Source organism: Nelumbo lutea, chromosome 4, assembly GCF_056320005.1.
Source record: "Nelumbo lutea isolate HS-2025 chromosome 4, American lotus-T2T, whole genome shotgun sequence".
Lineage (NCBI taxonomy): Eukaryota > Viridiplantae > Streptophyta > Magnoliopsida > Proteales > Nelumbonaceae > Nelumbo > Nelumbo lutea.
Window position 1 is genome coordinate 19,218,293 of NC_142687.1, and position 22,222 is coordinate 19,240,514.

A 22,222-nucleotide genomic window follows, 5' to 3' on the forward strand; every position below is an offset into this window, starting at 1 on the left:
TTTGGAGTTCAAAGGAAGCACTGTTAATTAAGGAAAATTTCCAATATATACAAGACTTTAGGGGCTTCTTAAGGTTCTAAGATCCAAGAATCTAAAGTGGACTTTTGCTACAAAGAACATCTTGCAATCTTAGCCTAGATATGATCCAACATCCCCACTTCTCTCTCTCTCTCTCTCATTCCCCTCACTCCAAGAAAGGAATACTGAGCAGGAATAATTTAAAACACCCGAAGTTACTGAGTTATGTCACTTGGAATAAAGAAATCGAATGTGACATCAACAGAACCAGACCTTTCACCAGTATCTTTGTACTCAACGCCTGTTATTGTTCCAAACTCATCTACATCCTGATATTGAGATTTCACCCGTCGGACTGGCACTGTGACAGAATACACAGTCCCAAGATCTGGATCTGTTGAGACACTAAGCTGGACTTTATCCTGTGAATCTATCTCCACAAAATCAGACAAAACGCACACAATGTTCTTCACAATCTTCTGCTTTGCCTCATCACTAACAGCACATCTATCAGAGAAGAGGATCATCTTCATGCGTTGCTTGGCAATCTTCGCATTAGATCTCCTCCTCGTAATTAGTGGGGGGAAGAGTATCTTCCAAGCCAAGTTTAACCGTTCAAAGAAGCTCATGTTTATTGCATTTAGGAGGAAGCCCTCTACTTCTTGGTTCAAGGTTTTTGAAGAGAGATTATTGTCAGCTGTGATCCCAAAACTACGGTGGCAATAGCACTGCACATTATGGCATTCAAGGGCAATGGGGGGCCACTTGGGTGTAATTTCAGAAATACTTGATCCTCCACTAAGGAAACCACAGAATGCTACCATCTTGATGCAATGAGATAAAAAAAGTATAAAATCATTAGATTGACCAAACTATCTCTAATACAAAAGATGAAAATAATCTCTGATACAAAAACAATTTCAATATATGAGGTGCCATAGAAGTTATTCAATGAACAAGGATGTGGAATAAAAAGGTAGAAACTGTATGATCATATCATAACTCTATTTTACAAAGAAAACTAGTCTCCATATGATGGCCTCATGCAAAAAATAAGGCCTCATTAGTTTTTTTTGAATATAAATAAAGAAAAAAAATTATCACTAAAAAGAGTTTTACAGCTCGTAGGGTGACAAGAGGTCACCCCCAGAAACAACCAGAAGAAACAAAAACAAACAGGCTTAAAAGCAAAACAGAAAATTAAGCATACAAAGAGCTCCAGAAGTCTGCCCCAAAATCTTTCTTTAATCCCTGAAAATCTGGCAAAATTAACACCCAACCTATGACTGATGAACTGATCAGAGCGACCACCTCTTCCCAACTTTTCTTCTTATTCTCAAAGACTCTTCTATTTCTTTCCTTCCAAACTTCCCAGCACACCACGAATTGAATGCAGCTCCACATCAGCTTGACCTTAGAGCCACCCTGAACTCTTGGCCAAAGTCCAAAGGTTTCAGCCTGATCTCAGATTGATCACCGGTCCACCTTAAACAGCTTGAAAAAATAGAACCAAATTGGGGAAATGAAGCTGCACCTGTAGAACAAATGCATGATGTTTTCTTCTCCAGCTAAGCATAGGGCACATCTGCTTGGGAATTGAAATCCTTGACCCTTTATGTTGTCCTGAGTCAGAATACACCCCTTGGCTAACCACCATACAAAGGCTTCCACCCTTAGGGGAACACGCTTCTGATCAGAATTGAGTACATTGACTTGATTGTAAATTTTCCATCCTTGCATTCCTTCCACCACCTAATATCATCTCCTGACGGATTGATTTCCAAAGCCTGCAATTTGGACAGCAGCTCCACACATTCCTCCATCTCCCAGTGGAGTAAAGGTCTGAAATTTGGTGTCCACACCACAAAACCATTTGAGACTTCATAACAATTTGAAATAGATACACCTTTCCGGACCTAATCTGTACAGCCTTGGACAGATTTCACAGAGCTTCCCTAACCCAGACCAATCATCCTCCCAGAATCTAATGCTGGATCCATTCCCCACCCTCCAGGAATAGTGAGAAACCATTAAAGAATTGAAACTCATTATCCCTTTCCACACACAAACCCTATAAGAGTATTTTACTTCCTTTGAATCACACCCAAAGTTCACCATCCCATATTTTCCAGCCACTACTCTCCTCCATAAAGCCTCCCTCTCTCTTCCAAATCTCCACACCCACTTTCCCAACAATGCTTTGTTAAAGACCCCCACCCTTCACACCCCAAGATCCCCTTCTTTTTTAGGCTTGCACACCACTTCCCACTTAACTAAATGTACTTTCTTTCTTTCACCCCTCACACTCCACAAAAACTCCATTTCGATTTTTCTCCCCCAACACTGCCTTAGGAGCTCTAATCTAATAAAGATAGGTAATAGATCGACATGTTAGAAAGGACACTTTTTATCAATGTAAGTTTCCCAGCAAAAGACAGAAAATTTTCTTTCCAACCGGCCAACCTTTGGTCTATTCTGTCTAGCACAAGTTGCCAGGTAGAAGCAGCAGAAGCCCTAGCCCCAATTGGGAGCCCCAAATAAGAGAAAGGGAAGTTACCAACCAGACAGCCCAAGGCTCCTGCACACTCTTCGAGAACAGAATTTTGGATGTCTCCCACTCCAACCATAGTACTCTTACCAAGGTTAATCTTGAGGCCATGCAACATTTTAAAACAATTAAGTATGCTCCTAAGAAACTAAACCTACTCCAGTGACGCACCCAAAAAGATTAAAGTATCATCAACGTATTTGCAGATGTAATATGGTTAAACCCTCCTTCCCAATCTTGAACCCACAAATTAAACCTTCTTCACACCCTTTAATAATCAATTTACTTAACACCTCCACCACAAAAACAAAAAGTAACGGTGAGAGAGGGTCCCCTTGCCTTAATCCCCTTGAAGAGCTGAAAAATTCTGTTGACACTCCATTTACAATAACAGAAAAGGACAATGACAAAATGCAAGCAAAGATCCAGCTTCTCCAACTTTCCTCGAAGCCCATCCTCAACACTTCTTCCAAGAAGCCCCACTCCACATGATCACAAGCCTTCTCAAGGTCAATCTTACAAATTACCGTACATGCCCATTTCTAATCTGAGTCAGCACATTCACTATCAATCAGAACCCAATCCAAGATTTGTCTTCCTTGCACAAATGCCAATTGGGTGGGCCCCACCACAGTATGTAGCACCAACTTTAACCTCCCAGCCAGCACCTTTGCTAGAATTTTATATGGGCTACAGAGCAGGCCGATAGGTCTGAAATCTTTAACTCGAACAGCCCCAACTAATTTCGGTATGAGTGAGATAAAAGTTGCATTTGCTGATTTTTCTAGCTTTCTCTCCCCCCAAAACTCCCTAAACATTAACATTAGGTCCTTCTTAATGATGGCCCAACACATTTTGTAGAAGCTAATGTTGAAACCATTCGGCCCCGGAGCTTTACCTCCATTCATCTTCTTGATTGCATACCAAACCTCTCCCTCCTCAAAGTCTCTCTCCAACCACTCCCTAATCCCCTCTTCCAACTGCCCAAACTCCAAGCCCCCTAAGTGACATTTTCTATTTGGCAATGATTTAAACAGCTTCTCATAGAAGCCCCTACCATTTGGCCCCAGAGCTTTATCTCCATTCATCTTCTTAATTGCATACCAAACCTCTCCCTCCTCAAACTCTCTCTCCAACCACTCCCTAACCCGCTCTTCCAACTGCCCAAACTCCAAGCCTCCTAAGTGACATTTTCTATTTGGCAAGGCTTTATACAGCTTCTCATAGAAGCCCCTTATTTCTTCAGCAATCTCCTGTTGATCATCAACAAGTCTATTTTCCCCTTCCAATTTCATAATTGTATTCCTTTTTCTTCTCCCCCTCACCATAGCTTGGAAAAAGAAGTATTTTTATCTCTATACCCTTCTCTAAGCCACTTAACCCTTGCTTTCTGCATCCACGGAATTTCCTCATGAAGAATTAAGGCCCCGTTTGGCGCGTGGGCTGTCGGCTTTTTAGAAGCTCGGCAGCCCGCGTTTTGGTCTTTTCCCGTTTGGTTGGGAAAAGATCTAGCCGATAAAAGCCACAGCCCCGAAAAGATGCAGGAAGCCCATTTCAAGTTATTTTCGGGAAGCTCCAAGTGGAGCTTTTTGCCTTTTTTCAACTTGTTCTCGCACGGACAGACACGCCTTAACCAAATGGTCTTCACGCTGTTGAGATCTTGATACAAAAGCTCACATTGTCTTTTGACTGTCAAAGCTTCCAGAAGATATTTCAAAAAAGACTTGCCAAATAACCCCTTAATTTTTCTAATTCTGCTTTCTCTCCCTCTCCATCCTCCCTGCCTGAAATAGATTATCTTCCTCCTCCAATCTATCCAGCCTAGCCATTCTGTCTAGGACCTCCTTTTTTTTTTTCTCAACATTCCTGAAAACTTGAGAGCTCCATTTCTTTAAATCCTCTAAAAATTTTAACTTCTTCATTAGATTGAAACCTGCCGAACCTTCCACCTGATAAAGATACCATTTCTGCTCTATGAATTCCAAAAAATTTGGATGATCCATCCACATGCTCTCAAATCTGAAAGGTTTAGGACCTTTCAGCCTCACAAACTCCCTCATTAGTCACAGGAGGAATTGCTTCAAATAATGCAGATGGGCTAATTGCCAGACTGAGAACATGATAGCCATAGGGCACAGAGAAGCAAGGCTATAATGATGTGATGCAAGATATCAAGATATCATATATAAACTGCATTATCTACATTTAGTATTACAGTATTACTTAAAACAGTATGTATCAACACAAGTAGCATAGGCTGATAAGCATAGTTTCATACCATGAATGTTCTGTAATACAAGACAAACATCCCTTCCAGATTTAAAATGAGATAAAAGAAGAAATCCATAAATAAAACATGCACACAATTTTTTGAGAGCCTGTAAGCATATCTGCCACCAACTGATCCTACTTTCCATCTAAAACACTATATTATTCTTTGGACAAGTTCCCTGACATCCACTCAAATACCAAACTAGCAGGAAAGAGTAAATGAAAAGAGATAAAAAAAAAAAAGACAAAAAGAAAAGGAGAAGGGACAAAGGTATCACAAGCATCATTCATTGTCTCTTTTTTTCTTCCTCGAGTCTTGAAGATAACTTGTCCACAAGATCCTCTATGCCAAAATGCCAATGTACAAAAAACTACCTCAAACACTCTACACTAAGAAACTATCATGTTAATACCCCTTTTAAACTGTTATCTTGATTGGAAAATCAATATAGCCAAATGTTAATGAACCTATTGGCAGTGTGAAGTGGAAGCAATAACAGCATTTTCAATGTTTTAGTAGCTGGAAAGATTAAGTATGGAGATTAGCCACTGAAATGGTATTCTTATCAATTAGCCACTGAAATGGTATTCTTATCAACAGGTATATAGAGAGTCATTTGGTTATCATGGCTGTTTGGAACATCTTTTGCAGAAATATTGCCATTTATACTTTTTTTTTGGTATTTAACAGAATAGAATAGAGGAAGAGGATTCATGTAGCTGACCCCATATAGATGGACCAAGGGTTAGATAATGATGAGGATTGCAGATTGCTATTTATACTTTTTGGTGGTCGGCTTCTATCTCAATCAATGTGTGTGTGTATATAAACATGCAATATATGTATATATAATTATTTTTGAGGCCCAAAAAGGTTTTTTTTTTTGGCAAAAATAGTGGGGCAAGGTGCCTTTGGTGCCTTGGGATACATAGATCTCAAAAAGTTACCCAAAATAAACAAAGATCACCCCAATTGGACATTAGAGTGCAAAGTTATTGCCTTTGAAAGTTTGCACATTGAATGTGCAACCCACTACCCAGTGAACGGGTCAAACGGGTCAATAATCGAACCACCCAGGTTGAACTTTTTTTACCAGGTCAACATTTTTTTGACCAAATGGTGGGTTTCAGCAGAACCAGACCCGAAATTAAGGCTGGTGGTGATTTGAATGGTTCAACTGGCTGGATCAACGACAGGTTGAAAACACTGATCTCAATGGTTAGCAAGTTAGCAACTTGTTTTATATGGTTGTTGATACCTTAACAACAAATTGGATCATATACAAGAAAGGGGCTATCAAGCACTCAAATCTTAATTTTACAGGGTGACATATGCAAAACCTAAACCATTTGTCTCAAAAGAACAAAGCCCAACAAAGCCAAACATAATAAATGAAAAGAGACAATTCACACTATTTTGCCAGATTCCTGAATATTATTATTTAATATGAAGTTTCATTGGCATTTGTCTGTAAAAACACAGTAAATATATAGAAGTTAAAACATGAGCTGCAGAACTCCAACTCTTAAAAAGACATATTGCTACAAATGGGGGTTGTGGACAAATTTGGCATAATATGAAATCAATCATTTGAGAAAGGTGGAGATTTTCAATGGGCCAACATTCACACAAATATATACAAAGTGGGAAAAAAGAATCAAATATAAGTAATGTCACCAAGAAACCTCAAAAATAATTGTTCCATTGGTGCTGACTCTAGGCACTTAACATTGACATGGTATTTCTTGTAACATGTTGATAATGCTTTAAGCTAACATAATAAAACAGATTTCACTCCTAGACAAGTTATCGCGAGAGGGACACCAAACTTTGGTTCTCCGGGTTTATATTTAATTCCTAGCCTTGGTATACCTTTTAAAGTATTGATGTATTTTTACACCTATATAACCATGTTTCTATATCACGATTTCTAGAGTTTAATTTAGCTTACTGGACAATGATACCTGCTTGATGCCGATAAAAAAATGATACCTGTTTGACTTTCCAGCTAGAATGCAACCGGAAAGAGAACATGTGATCTTAATCAAGGATACAAGAAAAATTAATTTTTGTGGGGAAATTCTTCTACTTTATTTTATTTATAATTATAGGGTGGAATTAGCAGTATATTCATCTTAAAGATGCCTCGTTTTTAACTTTGCAACTTAATGATCTAAGAGTAACGACTCAAAAGCATGTAAATCAATTGCAAGCAGCACAATGAAAGTAGGATTTATATTTTTCTGGACAATCACTTCCTAAAATGACGAAATGCTTATTTATCAATTTTATAAGGAAATACCAGGTACCAGAGAAATAAATCTCAATGCAAACAAACAATTGCTCGGAAGAAATGTATGAATACTACCCAAAAAGAAAAAAAAAGTCACTTCTCCATATGCCCCCTATTTTAAGATGATATGAGAACCATGGTAGCTAGAAAACCAAATTCCATAAACAGAGTTTTACATAAACGCTTTAAACAAAACCTACAAGGGAATAGGCGTTTCCTCAAAGGAATCTCTTATGCATTCAATCTATGTAAAATATGGCAAGATTCAACAGTTACTTGCATGATATCATTAATGAAGCCCCATAAAGGAAAATTCCATTTTTATTTTTGTATGTACTTATAAAAAATAATTCCATTTGTATGCACAAGTTCTTTTTGCAGTGGCAGAGGTTTTGGGTAGAACAAGAACTCCAACAAGCAGAAATTCATACTTGAGCTACTCCAAAAAGGAATCCTAAGTCATAATTACTTATTATCAGTAAAAGAATAATAATGAAGAGCTCTACGGATGAAATATTGATAGGCTGCATGTAAACCATTAGACAAAAGTTAAGATTTTCCATTGACAATCGAAAAGGGAAAAATGAACTAACCTTTGTAGGTGCAGAAGAACGTCGAAGGGGGTGCGCAGGATAAGAAGAAGCCAACGTCGCAGAAACCCTCAAATCTGCAGAAATCGCCATCACTTGTCTTTCTGCCTCTCTCTCTCTCTCTCTGCCCTTTTTCTTCTGCTTTTACCCTGTCTCACTTCCTCTCGTTCAAATCTAAGGGCTCTCAACGCATTTCATCTACTTTCCTTTTTTCTTCAGGCATATTGGAAACTTGGGACTCCGGGGACTCGGGAGTCGGTACCAGCAAAGAGGGAAGCCAATTGGTGAATTTTTAGTTCACATCGGCGCCTCGCAGACGCCCTACAGCACATCCGACCGTGTATTTGGAGCATCTCTCTAGAAAAAGTACGGGAGATGATCTCAATGCACGCTGAGATGTGCATGTGGGGCGCGCCTGTGGGGAGCTGATGTGATCTCGGGGCCAAAGGGCACTTAAGCATTTTTAAAGTGAAAAGAAGGGCACTTTAGTCATAATGAGGCCATATTAAATCACCCCTTCCCTCCATCTCTCCCGGATTCTTCTTCCTCTTTTTTTTTTTGGGTGGAAAACATATTCAAGAGGATTTCTTCTTCCTCCTCTGGTCCTCTCCATCTGCCCGCCAGACCTTCGGCGACGGTAAACAGGGAAAATTAGTGAAATGGTTGAAGAAAACGAAAATGGGGAGATGGAGAGCTTGCCTTCTCCTTAAAGACATAACAATAAGGTCTCAATCTCTTCTGCATTGCCCAATTTTATTGCCTCAATTATTACCCGCTACGATATCAGGAATTAAATCGTTTGGTTGTAAATTTCTCTCTGCAATTCCGGCCCCAAGTGATTTTTATGACAATGAATTTATTAGTGGGAATCCCCATTTTGGCCAGAAGTACACCCTGGAACTTAAGGAGGAGGAGAGGGTCGGAAAATTTCCTGTCAAAGCATACTTCCCCTGTACCAGGTATCCTTTTCTTTTTTTGGATGTTACTTCTTGTTTTTCCTTTCAGTTTGATATCTGGGTTTTGTTTTTTGGTGTCTTATTTGCCATATGGGCTTTAGCTTTCCCAGTTTTTCAATTTTGTGTTGCAGTTGTGGTTTTCTGGATGGTTATTTCCTTTTCCTTTTTGGATTGATATATTTTTATATTTTCTTTTCAATATGCGTTCATCTTAACAACATCAGCACTCCTAAATGAGATATTCAGAGAGTACCACTACCACGGTACCACCTAGCAGTCCAGTAGCTTATGAATTTCCACTGTGTGTTTCTGTCATCACTAGGCGATTTTTGTATTATTCCTTTTCCATGCACCCGGTCAAAAGGAGATGCCGGTGCATAATAATCTGGTATTGGGTTTGGTGCCCTCATATTCATGCTATTCCACACAATTTGGACTTTGGACTTCTCTTTCTCTCGTGATTTCTCTGTCCACCTTCGATCATTTTTAGTGCCATTATATCCTCCACCCTTCTTTCGGTTGTAGCTTCTTCAACCTAGGTTCGAAGTTGGCATCCTTATTTCTGCAACAGCTTCTGTGATTATCTTCTTATTTGTCAATTTGGGGCTTTGGCCCTCTTCCTCCTGGCCAAAATTGGGTAGACAACAATTCAACTCTAGTTGTCATTCGAAAATCAGTCCTAGCTCTTTAGGATCTCTTGTCTAGTTATACATAATTCTTCATTGCATACGAAGTTGCTAGGGATAAGCTCAATTAAATGGTTCAAGCACTTTGTTTCCTATATCACATTCACGTATGAATATATTGGCCCTTTCAAACACCGGATGAATAGTGAATTGACATCTGTAGACAAGTTCCTAACAGTACACCCTAGGGGGTTCCTCTTGGTCAAGTCTGTAATATGCAACTATATAATATCAGAATCAAGTGCTATAATTTTGGATGAAATTTTAATTTGTAATACTTGATAGATAATAAATCTCAGTTATAAACATTAATAAACAACAAAGTTCAGTTGTAAATTGTTTTAATTATTTTATGTCGTTTGCATGGATTTATGTTTCTGCAATTAAATCCTTTACTTTTTTAATCAATTCTGGTGTTATTTTATACAAAATAATTGACATTAAAGTATCAAAAGGTCTCAGGTTGTGTTTTTTTTTTTGGGATTTACCTGCATCCATGTAAAGTAGCTGATCTCACTTTTTTAATATCTTTATACAATTCATATTTCCTATCCTGCTGCATGGTTTATTTCATATCATTTTCATTCTCTCTCTCTCTCTCTCTCTCTCTCTGCTATGAATTATGATACCTCGTTGCTTACAAGGGTGCTATATCATGTTACACAGTTAAGTGTTTAAAGTAAATTTTGTATCCAGCTCTGCCCTTGCCGTATCTGGGTAACATAGCATGTGTTTTGTACCTTGTACTAATTATTTAGGGCTCCCTCCTTACTCTCACCCCTTTCTTTTTGTTATCTTTTTGTTTTTTATAATTTGGCTGTCTCAAATTCATGCTTTTGCCAGTGTCAGTTTGAGGAGAATGCAAGCAATGTTGTTCTTCGTTCTCATTCATCAAATTATGTTGTCCTCAAAATTGCAATTTCCCTAAAAAATCACTGTAAGAAGATGGATGTGTGTGTATATTTGTACTTGTTTTTGACGGTGCATGCCTATTTTGAGTTTCTTATGTGAATAAGACAAAAGGATGATTTCATTCATTTCTTTTTCTATTTATTTACTTTTACTACTACCACTGGAGCACAAAAACATGCAGAGTAGAGGGTTATGATGTGCTTTTGCATACACTTATGCATCAGATATATACAAAAAGCCATAATGAAAAGGAAAAAAAAAAGAGAACTAATGATATTGTTGATTTCAACTTTCCAAAACAAGAAAAGAAGAAATTATTGGTTTTTAACTTGTTTTACTTTCAACAATTAAGAAAATTGTTTTTTACTTTTGGCCTTCGTAGTATGAGTGGTGATGAAACTGAGTTTTATGGAGTAGAATGTTCAATATAAGATAGCATGTGACAATGAGGTCTCACTGCTATATGTTTGAAGAGAATGAAATGAAAGGTGTATTTTGTTAGTCACTTGGTCCAAGTTGAAGGCTCTGGTAGGACAATGTGAAGGGAAAAATGATATGGATTGAACCCGTTTAAAACAGATTTAATACTTGCTTTAATAGAAGATCAATGTATTATGGAGTAGGATTCACATGCAGTTAGCTCCATTTTCCTTTGACAATTCTCTTAGTACTAATGGTGGTTTTATTTTGGGAAGATCCCACTTGGAGCTGTATAGATTTCTTTCCAACTCCTGAACAAGAAAGCCAAGGACATGGCAAGCTGGCTGACCTGGTATGCGTAATAGGGTGGGGTTAGGGAGCTTATATGAGGCATATCTGGAACATTAAAATGGATACATCTCTATAGGATCAAGCCAGAGTCTGTTATGACCTCAGCCTTCTTGTTCTGGAGTGGAATTTTGATAGTCACAAGTGGAATTTGAGAGTCTGAGCCTGCTGTACAGTAGAAGGTGCCATGTACCATCGAAGTAGTGGTGATAATATGATGACATTATGAGGGGATATGAAACATCCTTTAACTTTCCTTGAACCATCAGTGAACCAATCATTCTCTTGGTCTCGTTCTCCCCCTTTCTTTCTTCGAGAGGGATATGTGCCCTAATTTTATTGAGATGAATTGGAAGTTTTAGTTTTAATTATTAATTAGGGCTCCTCAACAGACAGATTTCATAATTGATCATAAAATTTGACATCGAAGCCATCTTTCTCTTCATTTCTCAACATAAACTTCTTTTTCTGTTTTCACTTGTTTTATACCTTCATTGTTAACTAGTAAATGAATCCATGCAATGCACGGGGTTGAATAGAAATTGGTAGGAACCTCTGGAAAAAGATTTTATATGCATTAATGTCAATTAATAAGGAAATATTTGAGGACCATGGAATATTTTTGTCATAAAATATCATTCAATAGTTGTTTATACTTTATAGTGTTCGACTAATATATCATCATCATCTAAGCCTTGCGTAACTATATGGGGCGGAGTTCAAGTAACTATGACATTTAATAAGTACATGATATATGGCTAATATTTATATTAAAATAAACAAAGAATCAAAGAAAAAAGAAAAAGAACATTTCTTGTAGACAGCTTAACTTTATTTAATGGTATCCAATATAACTACAAAGCCAAAATAAAAGATAAAATGTGAAAATTGAAAAACATGGGTGGGAAGGCTTTCGAACTTGAACAACCCGCCAAATCATCACACGTTGTGATGGGTTTAATTTAGGTGGGATTTTAGTTGGCAAATTTGGCTAACCTTAGTCTAGACTCAGATCTGAAGTCCATGTCTTAAGGCTGGGCTTGAGCAGGCTCTTAATCCAACCCAACCCATCTAATTTTATACCCCCACTTTTATTATAAACTTGAGGGAATGTGATTGAAAAGGAGAGATGGAAGGATTTAATAAATGAGGGGGAGATCTTACAAATATTGACCATTTGGGAGAGATAGAGAGGGATAGAGTTGATAATGGTTTTATTGGAGATAGTTATGGTAGTTTTTTTTAGAAAGAATTAAGACTTGAGAGGGTTTCATTGTAATTTATATTTTTTAATTTAAAATTAAATAACCACATGTGTGAGAAAGAGAGGAGGAGGTTTGTTCGAGCATTGACATGAGAGGACTCTTAGCTCCCTCTTTTAGACAGATGATTTTCACTAAGGACCAATTCGTTTGACCAATTTCCTTGTATTCTTTTACAGGGAGGTGTAGGACTCAGGGAACCTTGGTAAATTTTTGGTCCTGGGTAAGTTTCTCTTCTCCTAGGTGGGTAAATCACTTACCCAGGTACCCATGGAGGAAAATTGGCCAAAATTATTGTGGAACTAAAATGCCTTTGCCAATACATAAAATTAGGTCTCTTTTGAGAACTTGTTTCATTGATCCAACTAACATTTCTTGACAAAAGAAACAACTTTTTGGCAAACGAATGAGGTGTAAATGGTAAGCTTCTATTAGGAACCTTCCAAGGCTTGACGTTTGGGTTGCAGTTGGATTCTAAAATCAGATTCCATACTTGATTTATATAATCTGTATATATAAAATATCTATTTTCGACAAAATTTGATTTTGAAAATTTTTGGATTTAGTAATTTAGCTAGGCTCTATTGGAGTGGAGGAATACACTTGGGCTCAATTCGGAAGGAGTACAAATGCAAATATGTAGAGTGCAAAACTTGGTATTTTGTATTATTTTGTATCTACTAATAATTAAACACATGCATTGTATGTGAGAAAAATTTCTTTATATTAATTACTTGAGTTTTAGATATATTATAGTTAAGATAAAAATAAAAAATGAATAAAAGTAATAATATCATTAAAAATAAATTTGAATTCCCATGGTAAATGTGCATGTGCATTGCACATGAAAATCTTAAATTATAATAACAATTATTGTTATTATTATTATTATTATTATTATTATTATTATTATTATTATTATTATTATTATTATTATTATTATTATTATTATTATTATTATTCGGTTTCAGTTATAAGTAAAAATATTTTTGCTTTGATTTAGTTTTAAATTATATATTTCATCTATATTATATAAATAATTTTTACTTATCACAATTAACTTTTGTTTGGCATAATTAATATATAATTTTTTATATATCTTTTATTACTTGTACTTTTTATTACATTTTAAGGATTTATGTTCAATATAATGAATGTATAGTATTAGAGATGTACCCAATAGTTTATCTTTTATAAATATATAACATTAGATTTTTGTCCAAAAATTTCTCTATTTTTTTATTTGTGTGATTCTTTGTATTTTTTATTTTTTAAATTTTTATTATTTGACTATGGTAGCATTTCATTTCTAGGTTGATTTTAAGTTTAACATTTCATTTTCATCATTTAGATTTCATATTATTTTTGTTTTTTATAGTAAATATACAATATTAGAGATGTCTAATTCTTTTTTTGTATTATATATTTATTATTATTTATTTTTTTTTATTATTTAATTTGACATTATTTATTAACCCATTTAACCCCAAATGGTTGAATTGCTTACCGACCGCCAAGAGGGAAGAAAATGGTTTTGTTTTCAAATTAATTTTCAAAATATTTATTTTTATACTATTAAAATTAATATTATGGATTTAATTAATAGAATTTAATAATGAAAAAAATATATCTTAAATATATGAGTTAATGAGAGAATATACCTTAGATATGATATTTAATGAGAGAGAATAGGAAAATAATTTTATTTTCAATTGGTTTTAAGTTTTATATTCTACTTCCATTATTAATAAAAACATTTCTTATTTATCATACTTGTTATTGTTTAATATGTCGAATATATAATGTTACAAATGTTCTCAAATTTTTAATATATATATATATATATTTGTATTTATCTATTTTCGAATTTTATTATAAAAGTATAAGTTTTATGGTATTTGAATTAGTAATTTATTATGTGTGGATTTAATTAATAGAATTTAATGATGAGAAGAAACAGAAATGCCTTAAATATATGATTTAATGAAGGTGAATGGAAGATAATATATTCAATGTTGTATTTAATGAGAGGGAATTGAATGCATTGAATACCTTAAATTTACCACTTTTCAACTCATTTAATATTAATAATTGATTACCCTAATTTTTATCAATAAATTTAAATATAAAGTGGTAATTTTTGTCCTCAAAAAATTTCAGAAATATTCTTAAGGCTATTCGTGTTTTTTAAAGTAGTATAGATTTGTATTATACATATTTGTATTATATTTGTAGGCTTTGTTTGGAAGGAGTACAAATACAAATATGTAGAGTGCAAAACCTATTAATTTATATTATTTTGTATTGTACGTATTTGCATTTGTACTCTTTCCAAACTGAGCCTTTATTGCAAATTAATATTTAATACACCATTTGCAATTCCTGGAGCAATTGAATTCTCCCTCCACAACAAAAGAATGAAAAGAAAAAGAGATTGTTGGTAGATGGAAATTTGATTCATTTATATTTGAATTAGAATTGAATCTTATCCATCGGATTTATATTGGATTTGAAGCAAAATAAAATATACTAAAATGACTTTCATGTTGTATTTTTTTAACAAAATGAATTGAAAATTACTAAACTTGAACTTATGGCAATTTAATAAATGACAACATTCAAACACAATATAAATTTTAACTATATATATTTTTGCTGAAAATTTTCAACATTATTAAGTAATTTGGTTTTAGTAAGATACACTGAAACACTAAATTTAAATCTAAATCTAAATCTCAAATGATCATAAATAAACCATATACAGATAAGAAACACATGATTTGATATATCATGTGAAGTATAAACTATCGGTAAACATTGAAATCAATATTATAGTTGTTAATATTTACAAGTGTAGATTTTAATGAATAATTAATTAAAAAACATCACAGGAATGCACTTAGAAGAAAAGTAAAGACTTTAAAGCTTAGAAATGATGAAACTATAACAGCTAAGTAGGCGTGTACCGGTAGGTTTGCTGGCTTTCATCTAACCTAGTTTTGAATCTTCTGGCATGTCATTTTTGTAACATAAAAATTGTGGGGCTGTACAAATTTTAGTGGGTTATGAATTTGGTAAAATTTTAATTCCAAGTATGGGAAGTGGAGAGAATTAATGTATTAAATGGCCTTAAGGTATGGAAGAAACTTTGAATGTCAATCCCAAAGAGTCAATAGGAAAATGAACATGCTAATGGAGAATTTATTAGCCTGTAAATATGGTAGGAGAGAGAGAGAGAGAGAGGGATGCTGTGTAGGGAGCCCATCCGTCTCATGTAGCTTACCAGTTGTCACATACCAGGCACCCAAAACATATTTTAATGTGTTTACACGATTCATGTATCACTATTAAAGATTTTAAATAAACGTTTTATATTATGGTCACAAATATTTGTTTGTGTTATATGTGGGATAAGAATTTAAGCTGATATTTTGCCCTATCAATTTTTAAGGTGTTTTACTAAAAAAAACCTTTAAAGTGGATGGAATGAGATTTTTTAAGCAAAAAGTCTGCATATACTGTGAAAGCATAGGAATTTAACCACACATTGGGAATATCTTTCCGTGATTTTGACACACGTGGAGATATTTTTCAATATATGGCTGGATGCTATGTGAACATAATTTTTGCTTTGGGGAGATTTGGGCCCCTATTTAAGGGGTGATTGGTATTGTCAACAAGAGATTGCTTGCTATCGGTTCAGAATTTTTGCTTTCGGGAGATTCAGGCTCCTATGAAAAGATTGGTTCAGAACTTTATATCATTCCCTAATTTAGGGGGTGTTTGGTATTGTCAAGAAAATTTATGCTATGGACTGGTCCATTGGGCCCATTTTTGATGTGGTTGAAATCACGCCACACATGTACAAAATGTTCTACACCGTGGTGTGAGTGTGAATGTCCATCGACAAAAAAATCTTGTAAAACTTTATAAGAATGCTTAAATATATTGTGATGTGGGCATGTATTGTGTGCATGGGCCCACGTTAATTCCAAATTATGTTAATAAGAGTGTCATTGGCCGAAGTGAACCATCCAAATCTTTGACCACGGATCAATAAAAAATTTGAGAGTGGTTTGGATGGATCGGATTCTTAAACCTGAGATCTTGTCATCATAATCACACCCAAATTTTTGATAAATTTTCATTGGTTTTTTTTGGAAAAAGCCCGTAAGCTGCTTCATTCAACATCAAAATTCATAGTAAAATGCGAAGGTGATTTCACAACTTATTTGATACAAATGGATAAATTTGAGGATTGAAAACAGACTTCTGATATGGCCATCTTGGGTCTTGGCAAGAGTGGGCAGGGCAGCCTTGTTGGCTTCACGTTGGACATGGGAAAAGGACCCCCGTCTCCTGATTTTTGTTTTACATTCAGGGGTCAGAGACCAGCTTCCAAGGGAAAGTTGGGGCAGATCCTTTAAGAATCTTAACTTTTGTGAGTGAGGGAGTGAGTGCCCTTCATTCTCCAAGTTGGGCCAGAGATGTGTTAGGGGTGAGGGCTGAATGCAAGCGCCTCTTCCTCTAGAACTGAACAGGAAGGTCTAGACAGAGCCCAACCCAGACAAACTGATCCATATCTAATCACTTTACACCTTGATAGTTAACTTGATAAGAATACTAGTTAGGCCAAAGAGAATTTGCTCACAACCCCCATTTGAATGGTTAGGGTTGAGACATTTGAATAGCTGAGGATGGAAGCTGGCTCAGATTTCTGGTACATGGTAGGGTTGTCGAAGTTTTGCCTAACAAAATGACATTGATGTCACAGTTTCATAGCTCGACTTGTGGCCGTGGCCCATGGGTATCTGATTATCTGGATGGGTTGCCCAGGTTCAAGAATTTCAACCATACTGACTTGGGTTTAGGTTCGTAGGCATTCAAAATTTAACAAATGCTCAATTTAACCGGCTGGATGAAACCAGACTTGAGAATGGTTCTATCCAATGGATCCATGAGTTCAATACCTGTGTGCTATTGAGTTCAACCAAATGATTACCAAAACTGAATAAATAAAATATGTGAATATTGAACTTCATAGAAGATAACAAATTTACTTATTTTTTTTTACTTTTAAGGATATGGATGCAATAGAGTTTAGATTTTAGTAGGTGTTTCAACCTCTGTTAATGTATCTAGGACTACTAACTGTACCAATTCAATTCAATCCATTTATAATTGGATAAAATATGTATCAATTCCTATCCCGTTTTGACAAATCAACCCTTCCCCGTTTGAATTTTAATAAATACCAGTTGCTCACTTGCTTGATTACCACTTGATTGATTATAGTCTTTTTGGTATCGTATCTTTCTAGTATCACGGTCCAATCCATTCAAATTTGCTACATATTATTTATTTTTTCATTTTGGTTTGACATGATGCGGAATCAACCGGCGTCGTAAAAGTGGTAACCATTCAGGTGGGTTTGCCTTAAAATTCACTGGAGGGTATGGTTTTAATAGGGATGCATGTACTCTCTATAACTATAAGAGCCCATGGGTTGATTCTCCAAATCAATAGTTTGTTTAAAAAGCTAACCAAAATAAGCAAGGAATAATCAAATGTAGCTGTTACTCTCTTAGCAAGAAATACCGACTACAACACAGCAAGCAAAAACAGTCTTTTAATTTCCCGGTACCAATACAAGAAGTAAATGTTCAACCAAAGGGATAGAGAAGAAATCGCTACCGGAAACTGAAAAGAGAGTTTATAGTCCAGGCTACAGCCAAAACAAGGGCAGCTGGCAGTATAATTGAAGGACTAGAGGAGGTGGAGCTGCTTTTGGTGGAGGAACTGGGAGAAGGTGCGGCAACGGGAGGAGGTAAGGGGAATTGGTGAACGGGGACAGCCAGTTTCATGCCATGCCAGCAGTATCCTCCGCTGCTGAGGAAGTAGTAGGTTTTGGCTTCCTTAAGATTAAATACGTCCCTTCCCGCTCCACGTGTCACGTTTGTGATTGGGTCCCTGTCATTGCATGTTTCGTAGCTCGTCTCGTTTACCTCCAACACGTTGTAATAATACCGATCATATCCGAAATCTGAACCCCCCAAAAAAACAAGAGAAAAAAGCAAAACAGTTAAAAAGCACAAACAATAACAACTTTAACCCTAAAAACCGGTTGAAAAGTTGAATAAAGGAATCTGTGATGCCATCAGATTAGCTTTATAGTAGAAATGACGGAAAACGTGAAGAGAAGAAAAAAAAAATAGTATGGATTTTATTAGTCTGGTATGGAAGCAGAAAGAAGAACATTTGAGAGTTGAGATGAAATTAATATATGCTAAGTAAAAAGCTTCGCGGAGAAGATCTGCGAAGCTTCATAATCTACTAGAAATGGTGAAAATGTAGACTTGAAAAAGGGGAAAGAAATCTTGATGGGGCGGAATGAAGGGAAAATCATCCATACGTGAAGATAATACGTAGAATTGGATAGAAGAAATCGAGGAGGCAATGATAGAGAACACGTTAATGACACATTAATTGTAATACCAGGAATACGTACAAATGCGGGGAACCTGAATTTCTATTTTTAAGATCAAATCATTTTAATACAGAAGGAAGCATATCAATGTAACAGTAAATATGGAATACTAGGGTTTTACTTAAGAAGACGACAGTTAATATAGGAAAAAAAGATTTGCTTGTATGTGTTTCAGAGAGAGAGAGAGAGAGAATTACAGAGCCATAAGCCGACGTAGAAGTATTGTTTACTAGCCCATTCAGTGTAGTTGACGTCGGGATTCCACCCTTGTGATGATCCTCCAACACGAAGCATTTTCCCTGAAACGCGTCCAATGCAAACTATCATCAAGAGAATCATCCATTGAAGAAGTGCTCTTCTCGATATCGCCTCCATTACTAAAACTCGCTTCTTCTCTGTCTGTCTGTCTGTCTCTATCTCTCTCGTGCTGGGAATGGACTCCTAATCTACTATTTATAACGATGGAAAGGGCCGAAGGGAAGGGAAGGAAGGAAAAGTAACTGTCACAACGAAAGAGGGAGAGAGAGAGAGAGGCGGGTCAATTTGAGTAAGAATTAAAGCTGATGTTGTGAGCATTACGGTGCACATTAGCAATAACAGTAGCGATGGAGCCACGGGAGAATCTGTTGGAAGCCAATCCGACCTGGGGGGTGTTAAGTCGAGTGGCTCGCCGTTCGTCCGATTCCGATCCTAGGGTTGCGAAGTGCATGTGAAAAAAAACAGTTACTGCCATTGAGAGAGAGAAAAGCGTGAACTGCAGCCGTTTCATTTTCCTTTTATGGAGCAATACGTACATCATATATTCTCTCCACCACAACCAGTGACCACCACTCACCAGTGGCCCACAAATTATGGACAGATCGGACTTATGATGCCACTGCCAAGGGAACGTGCCATCAAGACTCTAGATCTAGATCCTTCTGCACCGCTCAACTAGGATTGACAGTTGGCAAACCATCACCATCGGTGGGCCATTGGATCTTGTACGCGAACCGTGGCCATTTGATGGGCTACGCTGACAAGACAACTGCATCATAATTAGGGCTCTCAAATCAATAGGCTCAATGGCTATTTGGGCTTGGTTGATAAATTTTGTGTTGGGCCGGGCCAAAGCTGTGATCCGTTGTCACTCAAGGATGAGAACAATTTCCATACGCCCTACTACGAGCAATTCACAGACCCTGCTAGTGCTCTCTATAACAAATAAAAACTCTAAATTACAAGAAAGCCCCTTTTATGGTTGCAAGTTGCAACAGTCACAACAAATAATTTATTGGGGTCATCAACTGCACATTATATGCTTATCTGCTCCGTTGGACAAGTCACAACAAATAGCGATTTCTATTCTGATTTGAATTTATTTTTAACAACTTTTCTGTTTTCTTTTGAAAAATGGTTTCATTCAACTTTTCAACCACAGTGAACACAACGAGAAATAATGGTTGATTTTTATTTGTTCTAATTTCCAAATCCAAATGGCAATAAGAGATGAATGGAGAAGGTCGACGTGGAGATGGACATTGGGTTGAACTGGCTTTGTATAAACGTACAGCAAGATCCACCCAAGTTGCACGCTTTTGACAACGCTCACCAGTGGCCAGTCAGTCACTTTTTAGCGAGGTTAGGTGTAATCAGTTAACAGAGATAGAGAATAGGCGAGAGATGCCTCCTCGCCGCAACGCACGCATCCCGCCTTCTCAGGAGCATAAGCATAATGCATGGGACCCGCCGTACAGAGGCAGCTTTCAACGCACCTACAGAAATCGCGATCCGCAATTGCGATAACACCAGACCACCACAGACTGCGTCCTATTTAATTTCGTCCCTCGGGGTGCCACATCACATTAGAGGGGATCCTTCTTAATTTTAATTTTAATATAATTAAAAAGAAAACACCTAACATCAGATATCAGATCCTAGTCAAAGGAGAGGAATAGAGTTGTGTAGGCAAACCGGAGAAAGTGGAGGCTCTCTTAAGAGGTCTCTTACACGGCTGACGGAAATCTGCTCCTCATAAATTGGCGCCTCACATGTACATCCACCCTGCATATTAAGAATAATAAATACGAGAGATGCTCCTAATGTATAATAGGATGTGTATGTGAGGCACCAGGTAAAGGAACTAGTTTTGGCGTATGAAATGGATGAATGAGGGGTTTGCTTCCCCTTTATACTGTACATCTCATGGGGAACAGGAGTATTTTGTCATCAGAGTATCAATGGACCGGTTTTGGATTGGACTTCATCCGGTCCAAAATCAATTTGGATGGATTGAATGGATCAATAAGACATTAGATTAGATTAATTCAGTCCAAAATATTTATTAAATTAGATTAAATCTGGTCCATCCATAACAAATTTATATTGGATTGAGTTGAATTAAGTCAATATCTAATTCATTGATATAAGATAAGAATATATATTTCAATGGATCCTTTAGTTTAAAACCAATCTAAATCAAAATAAATTTGAAAAGATTGAATGGTCTAAATATTGAATTGGACCAGTCCTTGGTCCATAACATTCATTAAATTAGATATGATCTATTTATAATGGACTCACATTTAACTGCATCGGATTGGACCAAATTAAGTCCAAGTGATACCCCTAATCACACAATCCTGTGTCCTGTCTTTGATATTTGGACTGGACAGTCTGGACGGGCAGAAGTCCCATCTTATTGCCAATCCAATGGCTATAACTAAAGAATGATGCCTTCCCCTCAAGTGGGACCCTTACTGATACTTATACTGCATCACTACCGTCATCTGATGCCTCAAAGTCAATAATAATAATAATAATAATAATAATAATAATAATAATAATAATAATAATAATAATAAGATGCAATTCAATTATACTTCTGTGGGATGTAAACATCTGCTGTGACTAATCTTTGAAAAATGACGAGAAATTAAAGCTTTTGCTTTCCCCCTTATCTATACATTGCATTTGCACAGTTACAAAAGAAAGGAAATGCCAACTAGGATGCACATGACGAGTCAGAGTGAGAGGGCCGGGGGCCAGGCCCAGGGGTTTATGGGTTGTTCTTACCCCGAGTTCACATTCCCCCCCGCCCCCCAGACGCGCCCTACATGCACATCTCCATTGAGAATATCTCCCGTGTCGTAGATGTGCATTCCCCTCTGCTTCTTATTCCATCCCCAAAAAATAACCCACTCTCATCTCTGCCAAACATGTCTTTCCGGTCGTTATAGATTTTTGAATTTTTTTTTCGATTAATGACGATTTCGAATCGCCATTCAAATTGTGGTGGCCCAACCACTGCTACCAGACCAGCCGACCCAGACCCGATTTTTAGGGTTCTGGTCGGCATCACAGTACAGAATTCAGAGCCGGTTAATCCGATGGATATCAAGTGTAAACCGAAATGGATGATTCACTGCCACCTCAGATGAAGATAAATAAA

General features: G+C 36.5%; 2 protein-coding genes and 1 long non-coding RNA gene across 3 annotated transcripts; 1 reads left to right on the top strand and 2 right to left on the bottom strand.

Moving 5' to 3' along the window:
- LOC148854370 (cell division topological specificity factor homolog, chloroplastic-like) lies at positions 1 to 8,445 on the bottom strand. The gene is made up of 2 exons (XM_088941073.1): positions 7,725 to 8,445; positions 1 to 842 (listed from the first exon to the last, which is right to left on the bottom strand). Exons 1-2 carry the CDS (start codon positions 7,812 to 7,814, stop codon positions 234 to 236), a joined length of 699 nt encoding a protein of 232 aa, XP_088797199.1. The 5' UTR covers positions 7,815 to 8,445; the 3' UTR covers positions 1 to 233.
- Positions 8,306 to 10,400, top strand: LOC148854371 (uncharacterized). The gene is made up of 3 exons (XR_016094835.1): positions 8,306 to 8,446; positions 8,607 to 8,680; positions 10,207 to 10,400. It is a non-coding gene; the product is annotated as an uncharacterized LOC148854371 (long non-coding RNA).
- A 7,454-nt stretch (positions 10,401 to 17,854) lies between these two features.
- Positions 17,855 to 19,283, bottom strand: LOC148854372 (early nodulin-like protein 20). The gene is made up of 2 exons (XM_088941074.1): positions 18,990 to 19,283; positions 17,855 to 18,348 (listed from the first exon to the last, which is right to left on the bottom strand). The coding sequence occupies exons 1-2, from the start codon at positions 19,165 to 19,167 to the stop codon at positions 17,996 to 17,998; spliced, it is 531 nt and encodes a 176-aa protein (XP_088797200.1). The 5' UTR covers positions 19,168 to 19,283; the 3' UTR covers positions 17,855 to 17,995.
- Positions 19,284 to 22,222: the final 2,939 nt, after the last annotated feature.

What these genes read in the sequence shown, in the direction of transcription:
- LOC148854370 (XM_088941073.1), bottom strand. Translation starts at nt 7,814, where the DNA reads ATGGCGATTTCTGCAGATTTGAGGGTTTCTGCGACGTTGGCTTCTTCT. An exon ending in GTTCTTCTGCACCTACAAAG is followed by an intron (nt 843 to 7,724) that starts GTTAGTTCATTT and finishes CATTGCATCAAG; the next exon opens with ATGGTAGCATTCTGTGGTTT.
- LOC148854372 (XM_088941074.1), bottom strand. Translation starts at nt 19,167, where the DNA reads ATGGAGGCGATATCGAGAAGAGCACTTCTTCAATGGATGATTCTCTTG. An exon ending in CTACGTCGGCTTATGGCTCT is followed by an intron (nt 18,349 to 18,989) that starts GTAATTCTCTCT and finishes TGGGGGGTTCAG; the next exon opens with ATTTCGGATATGATCGGTAT.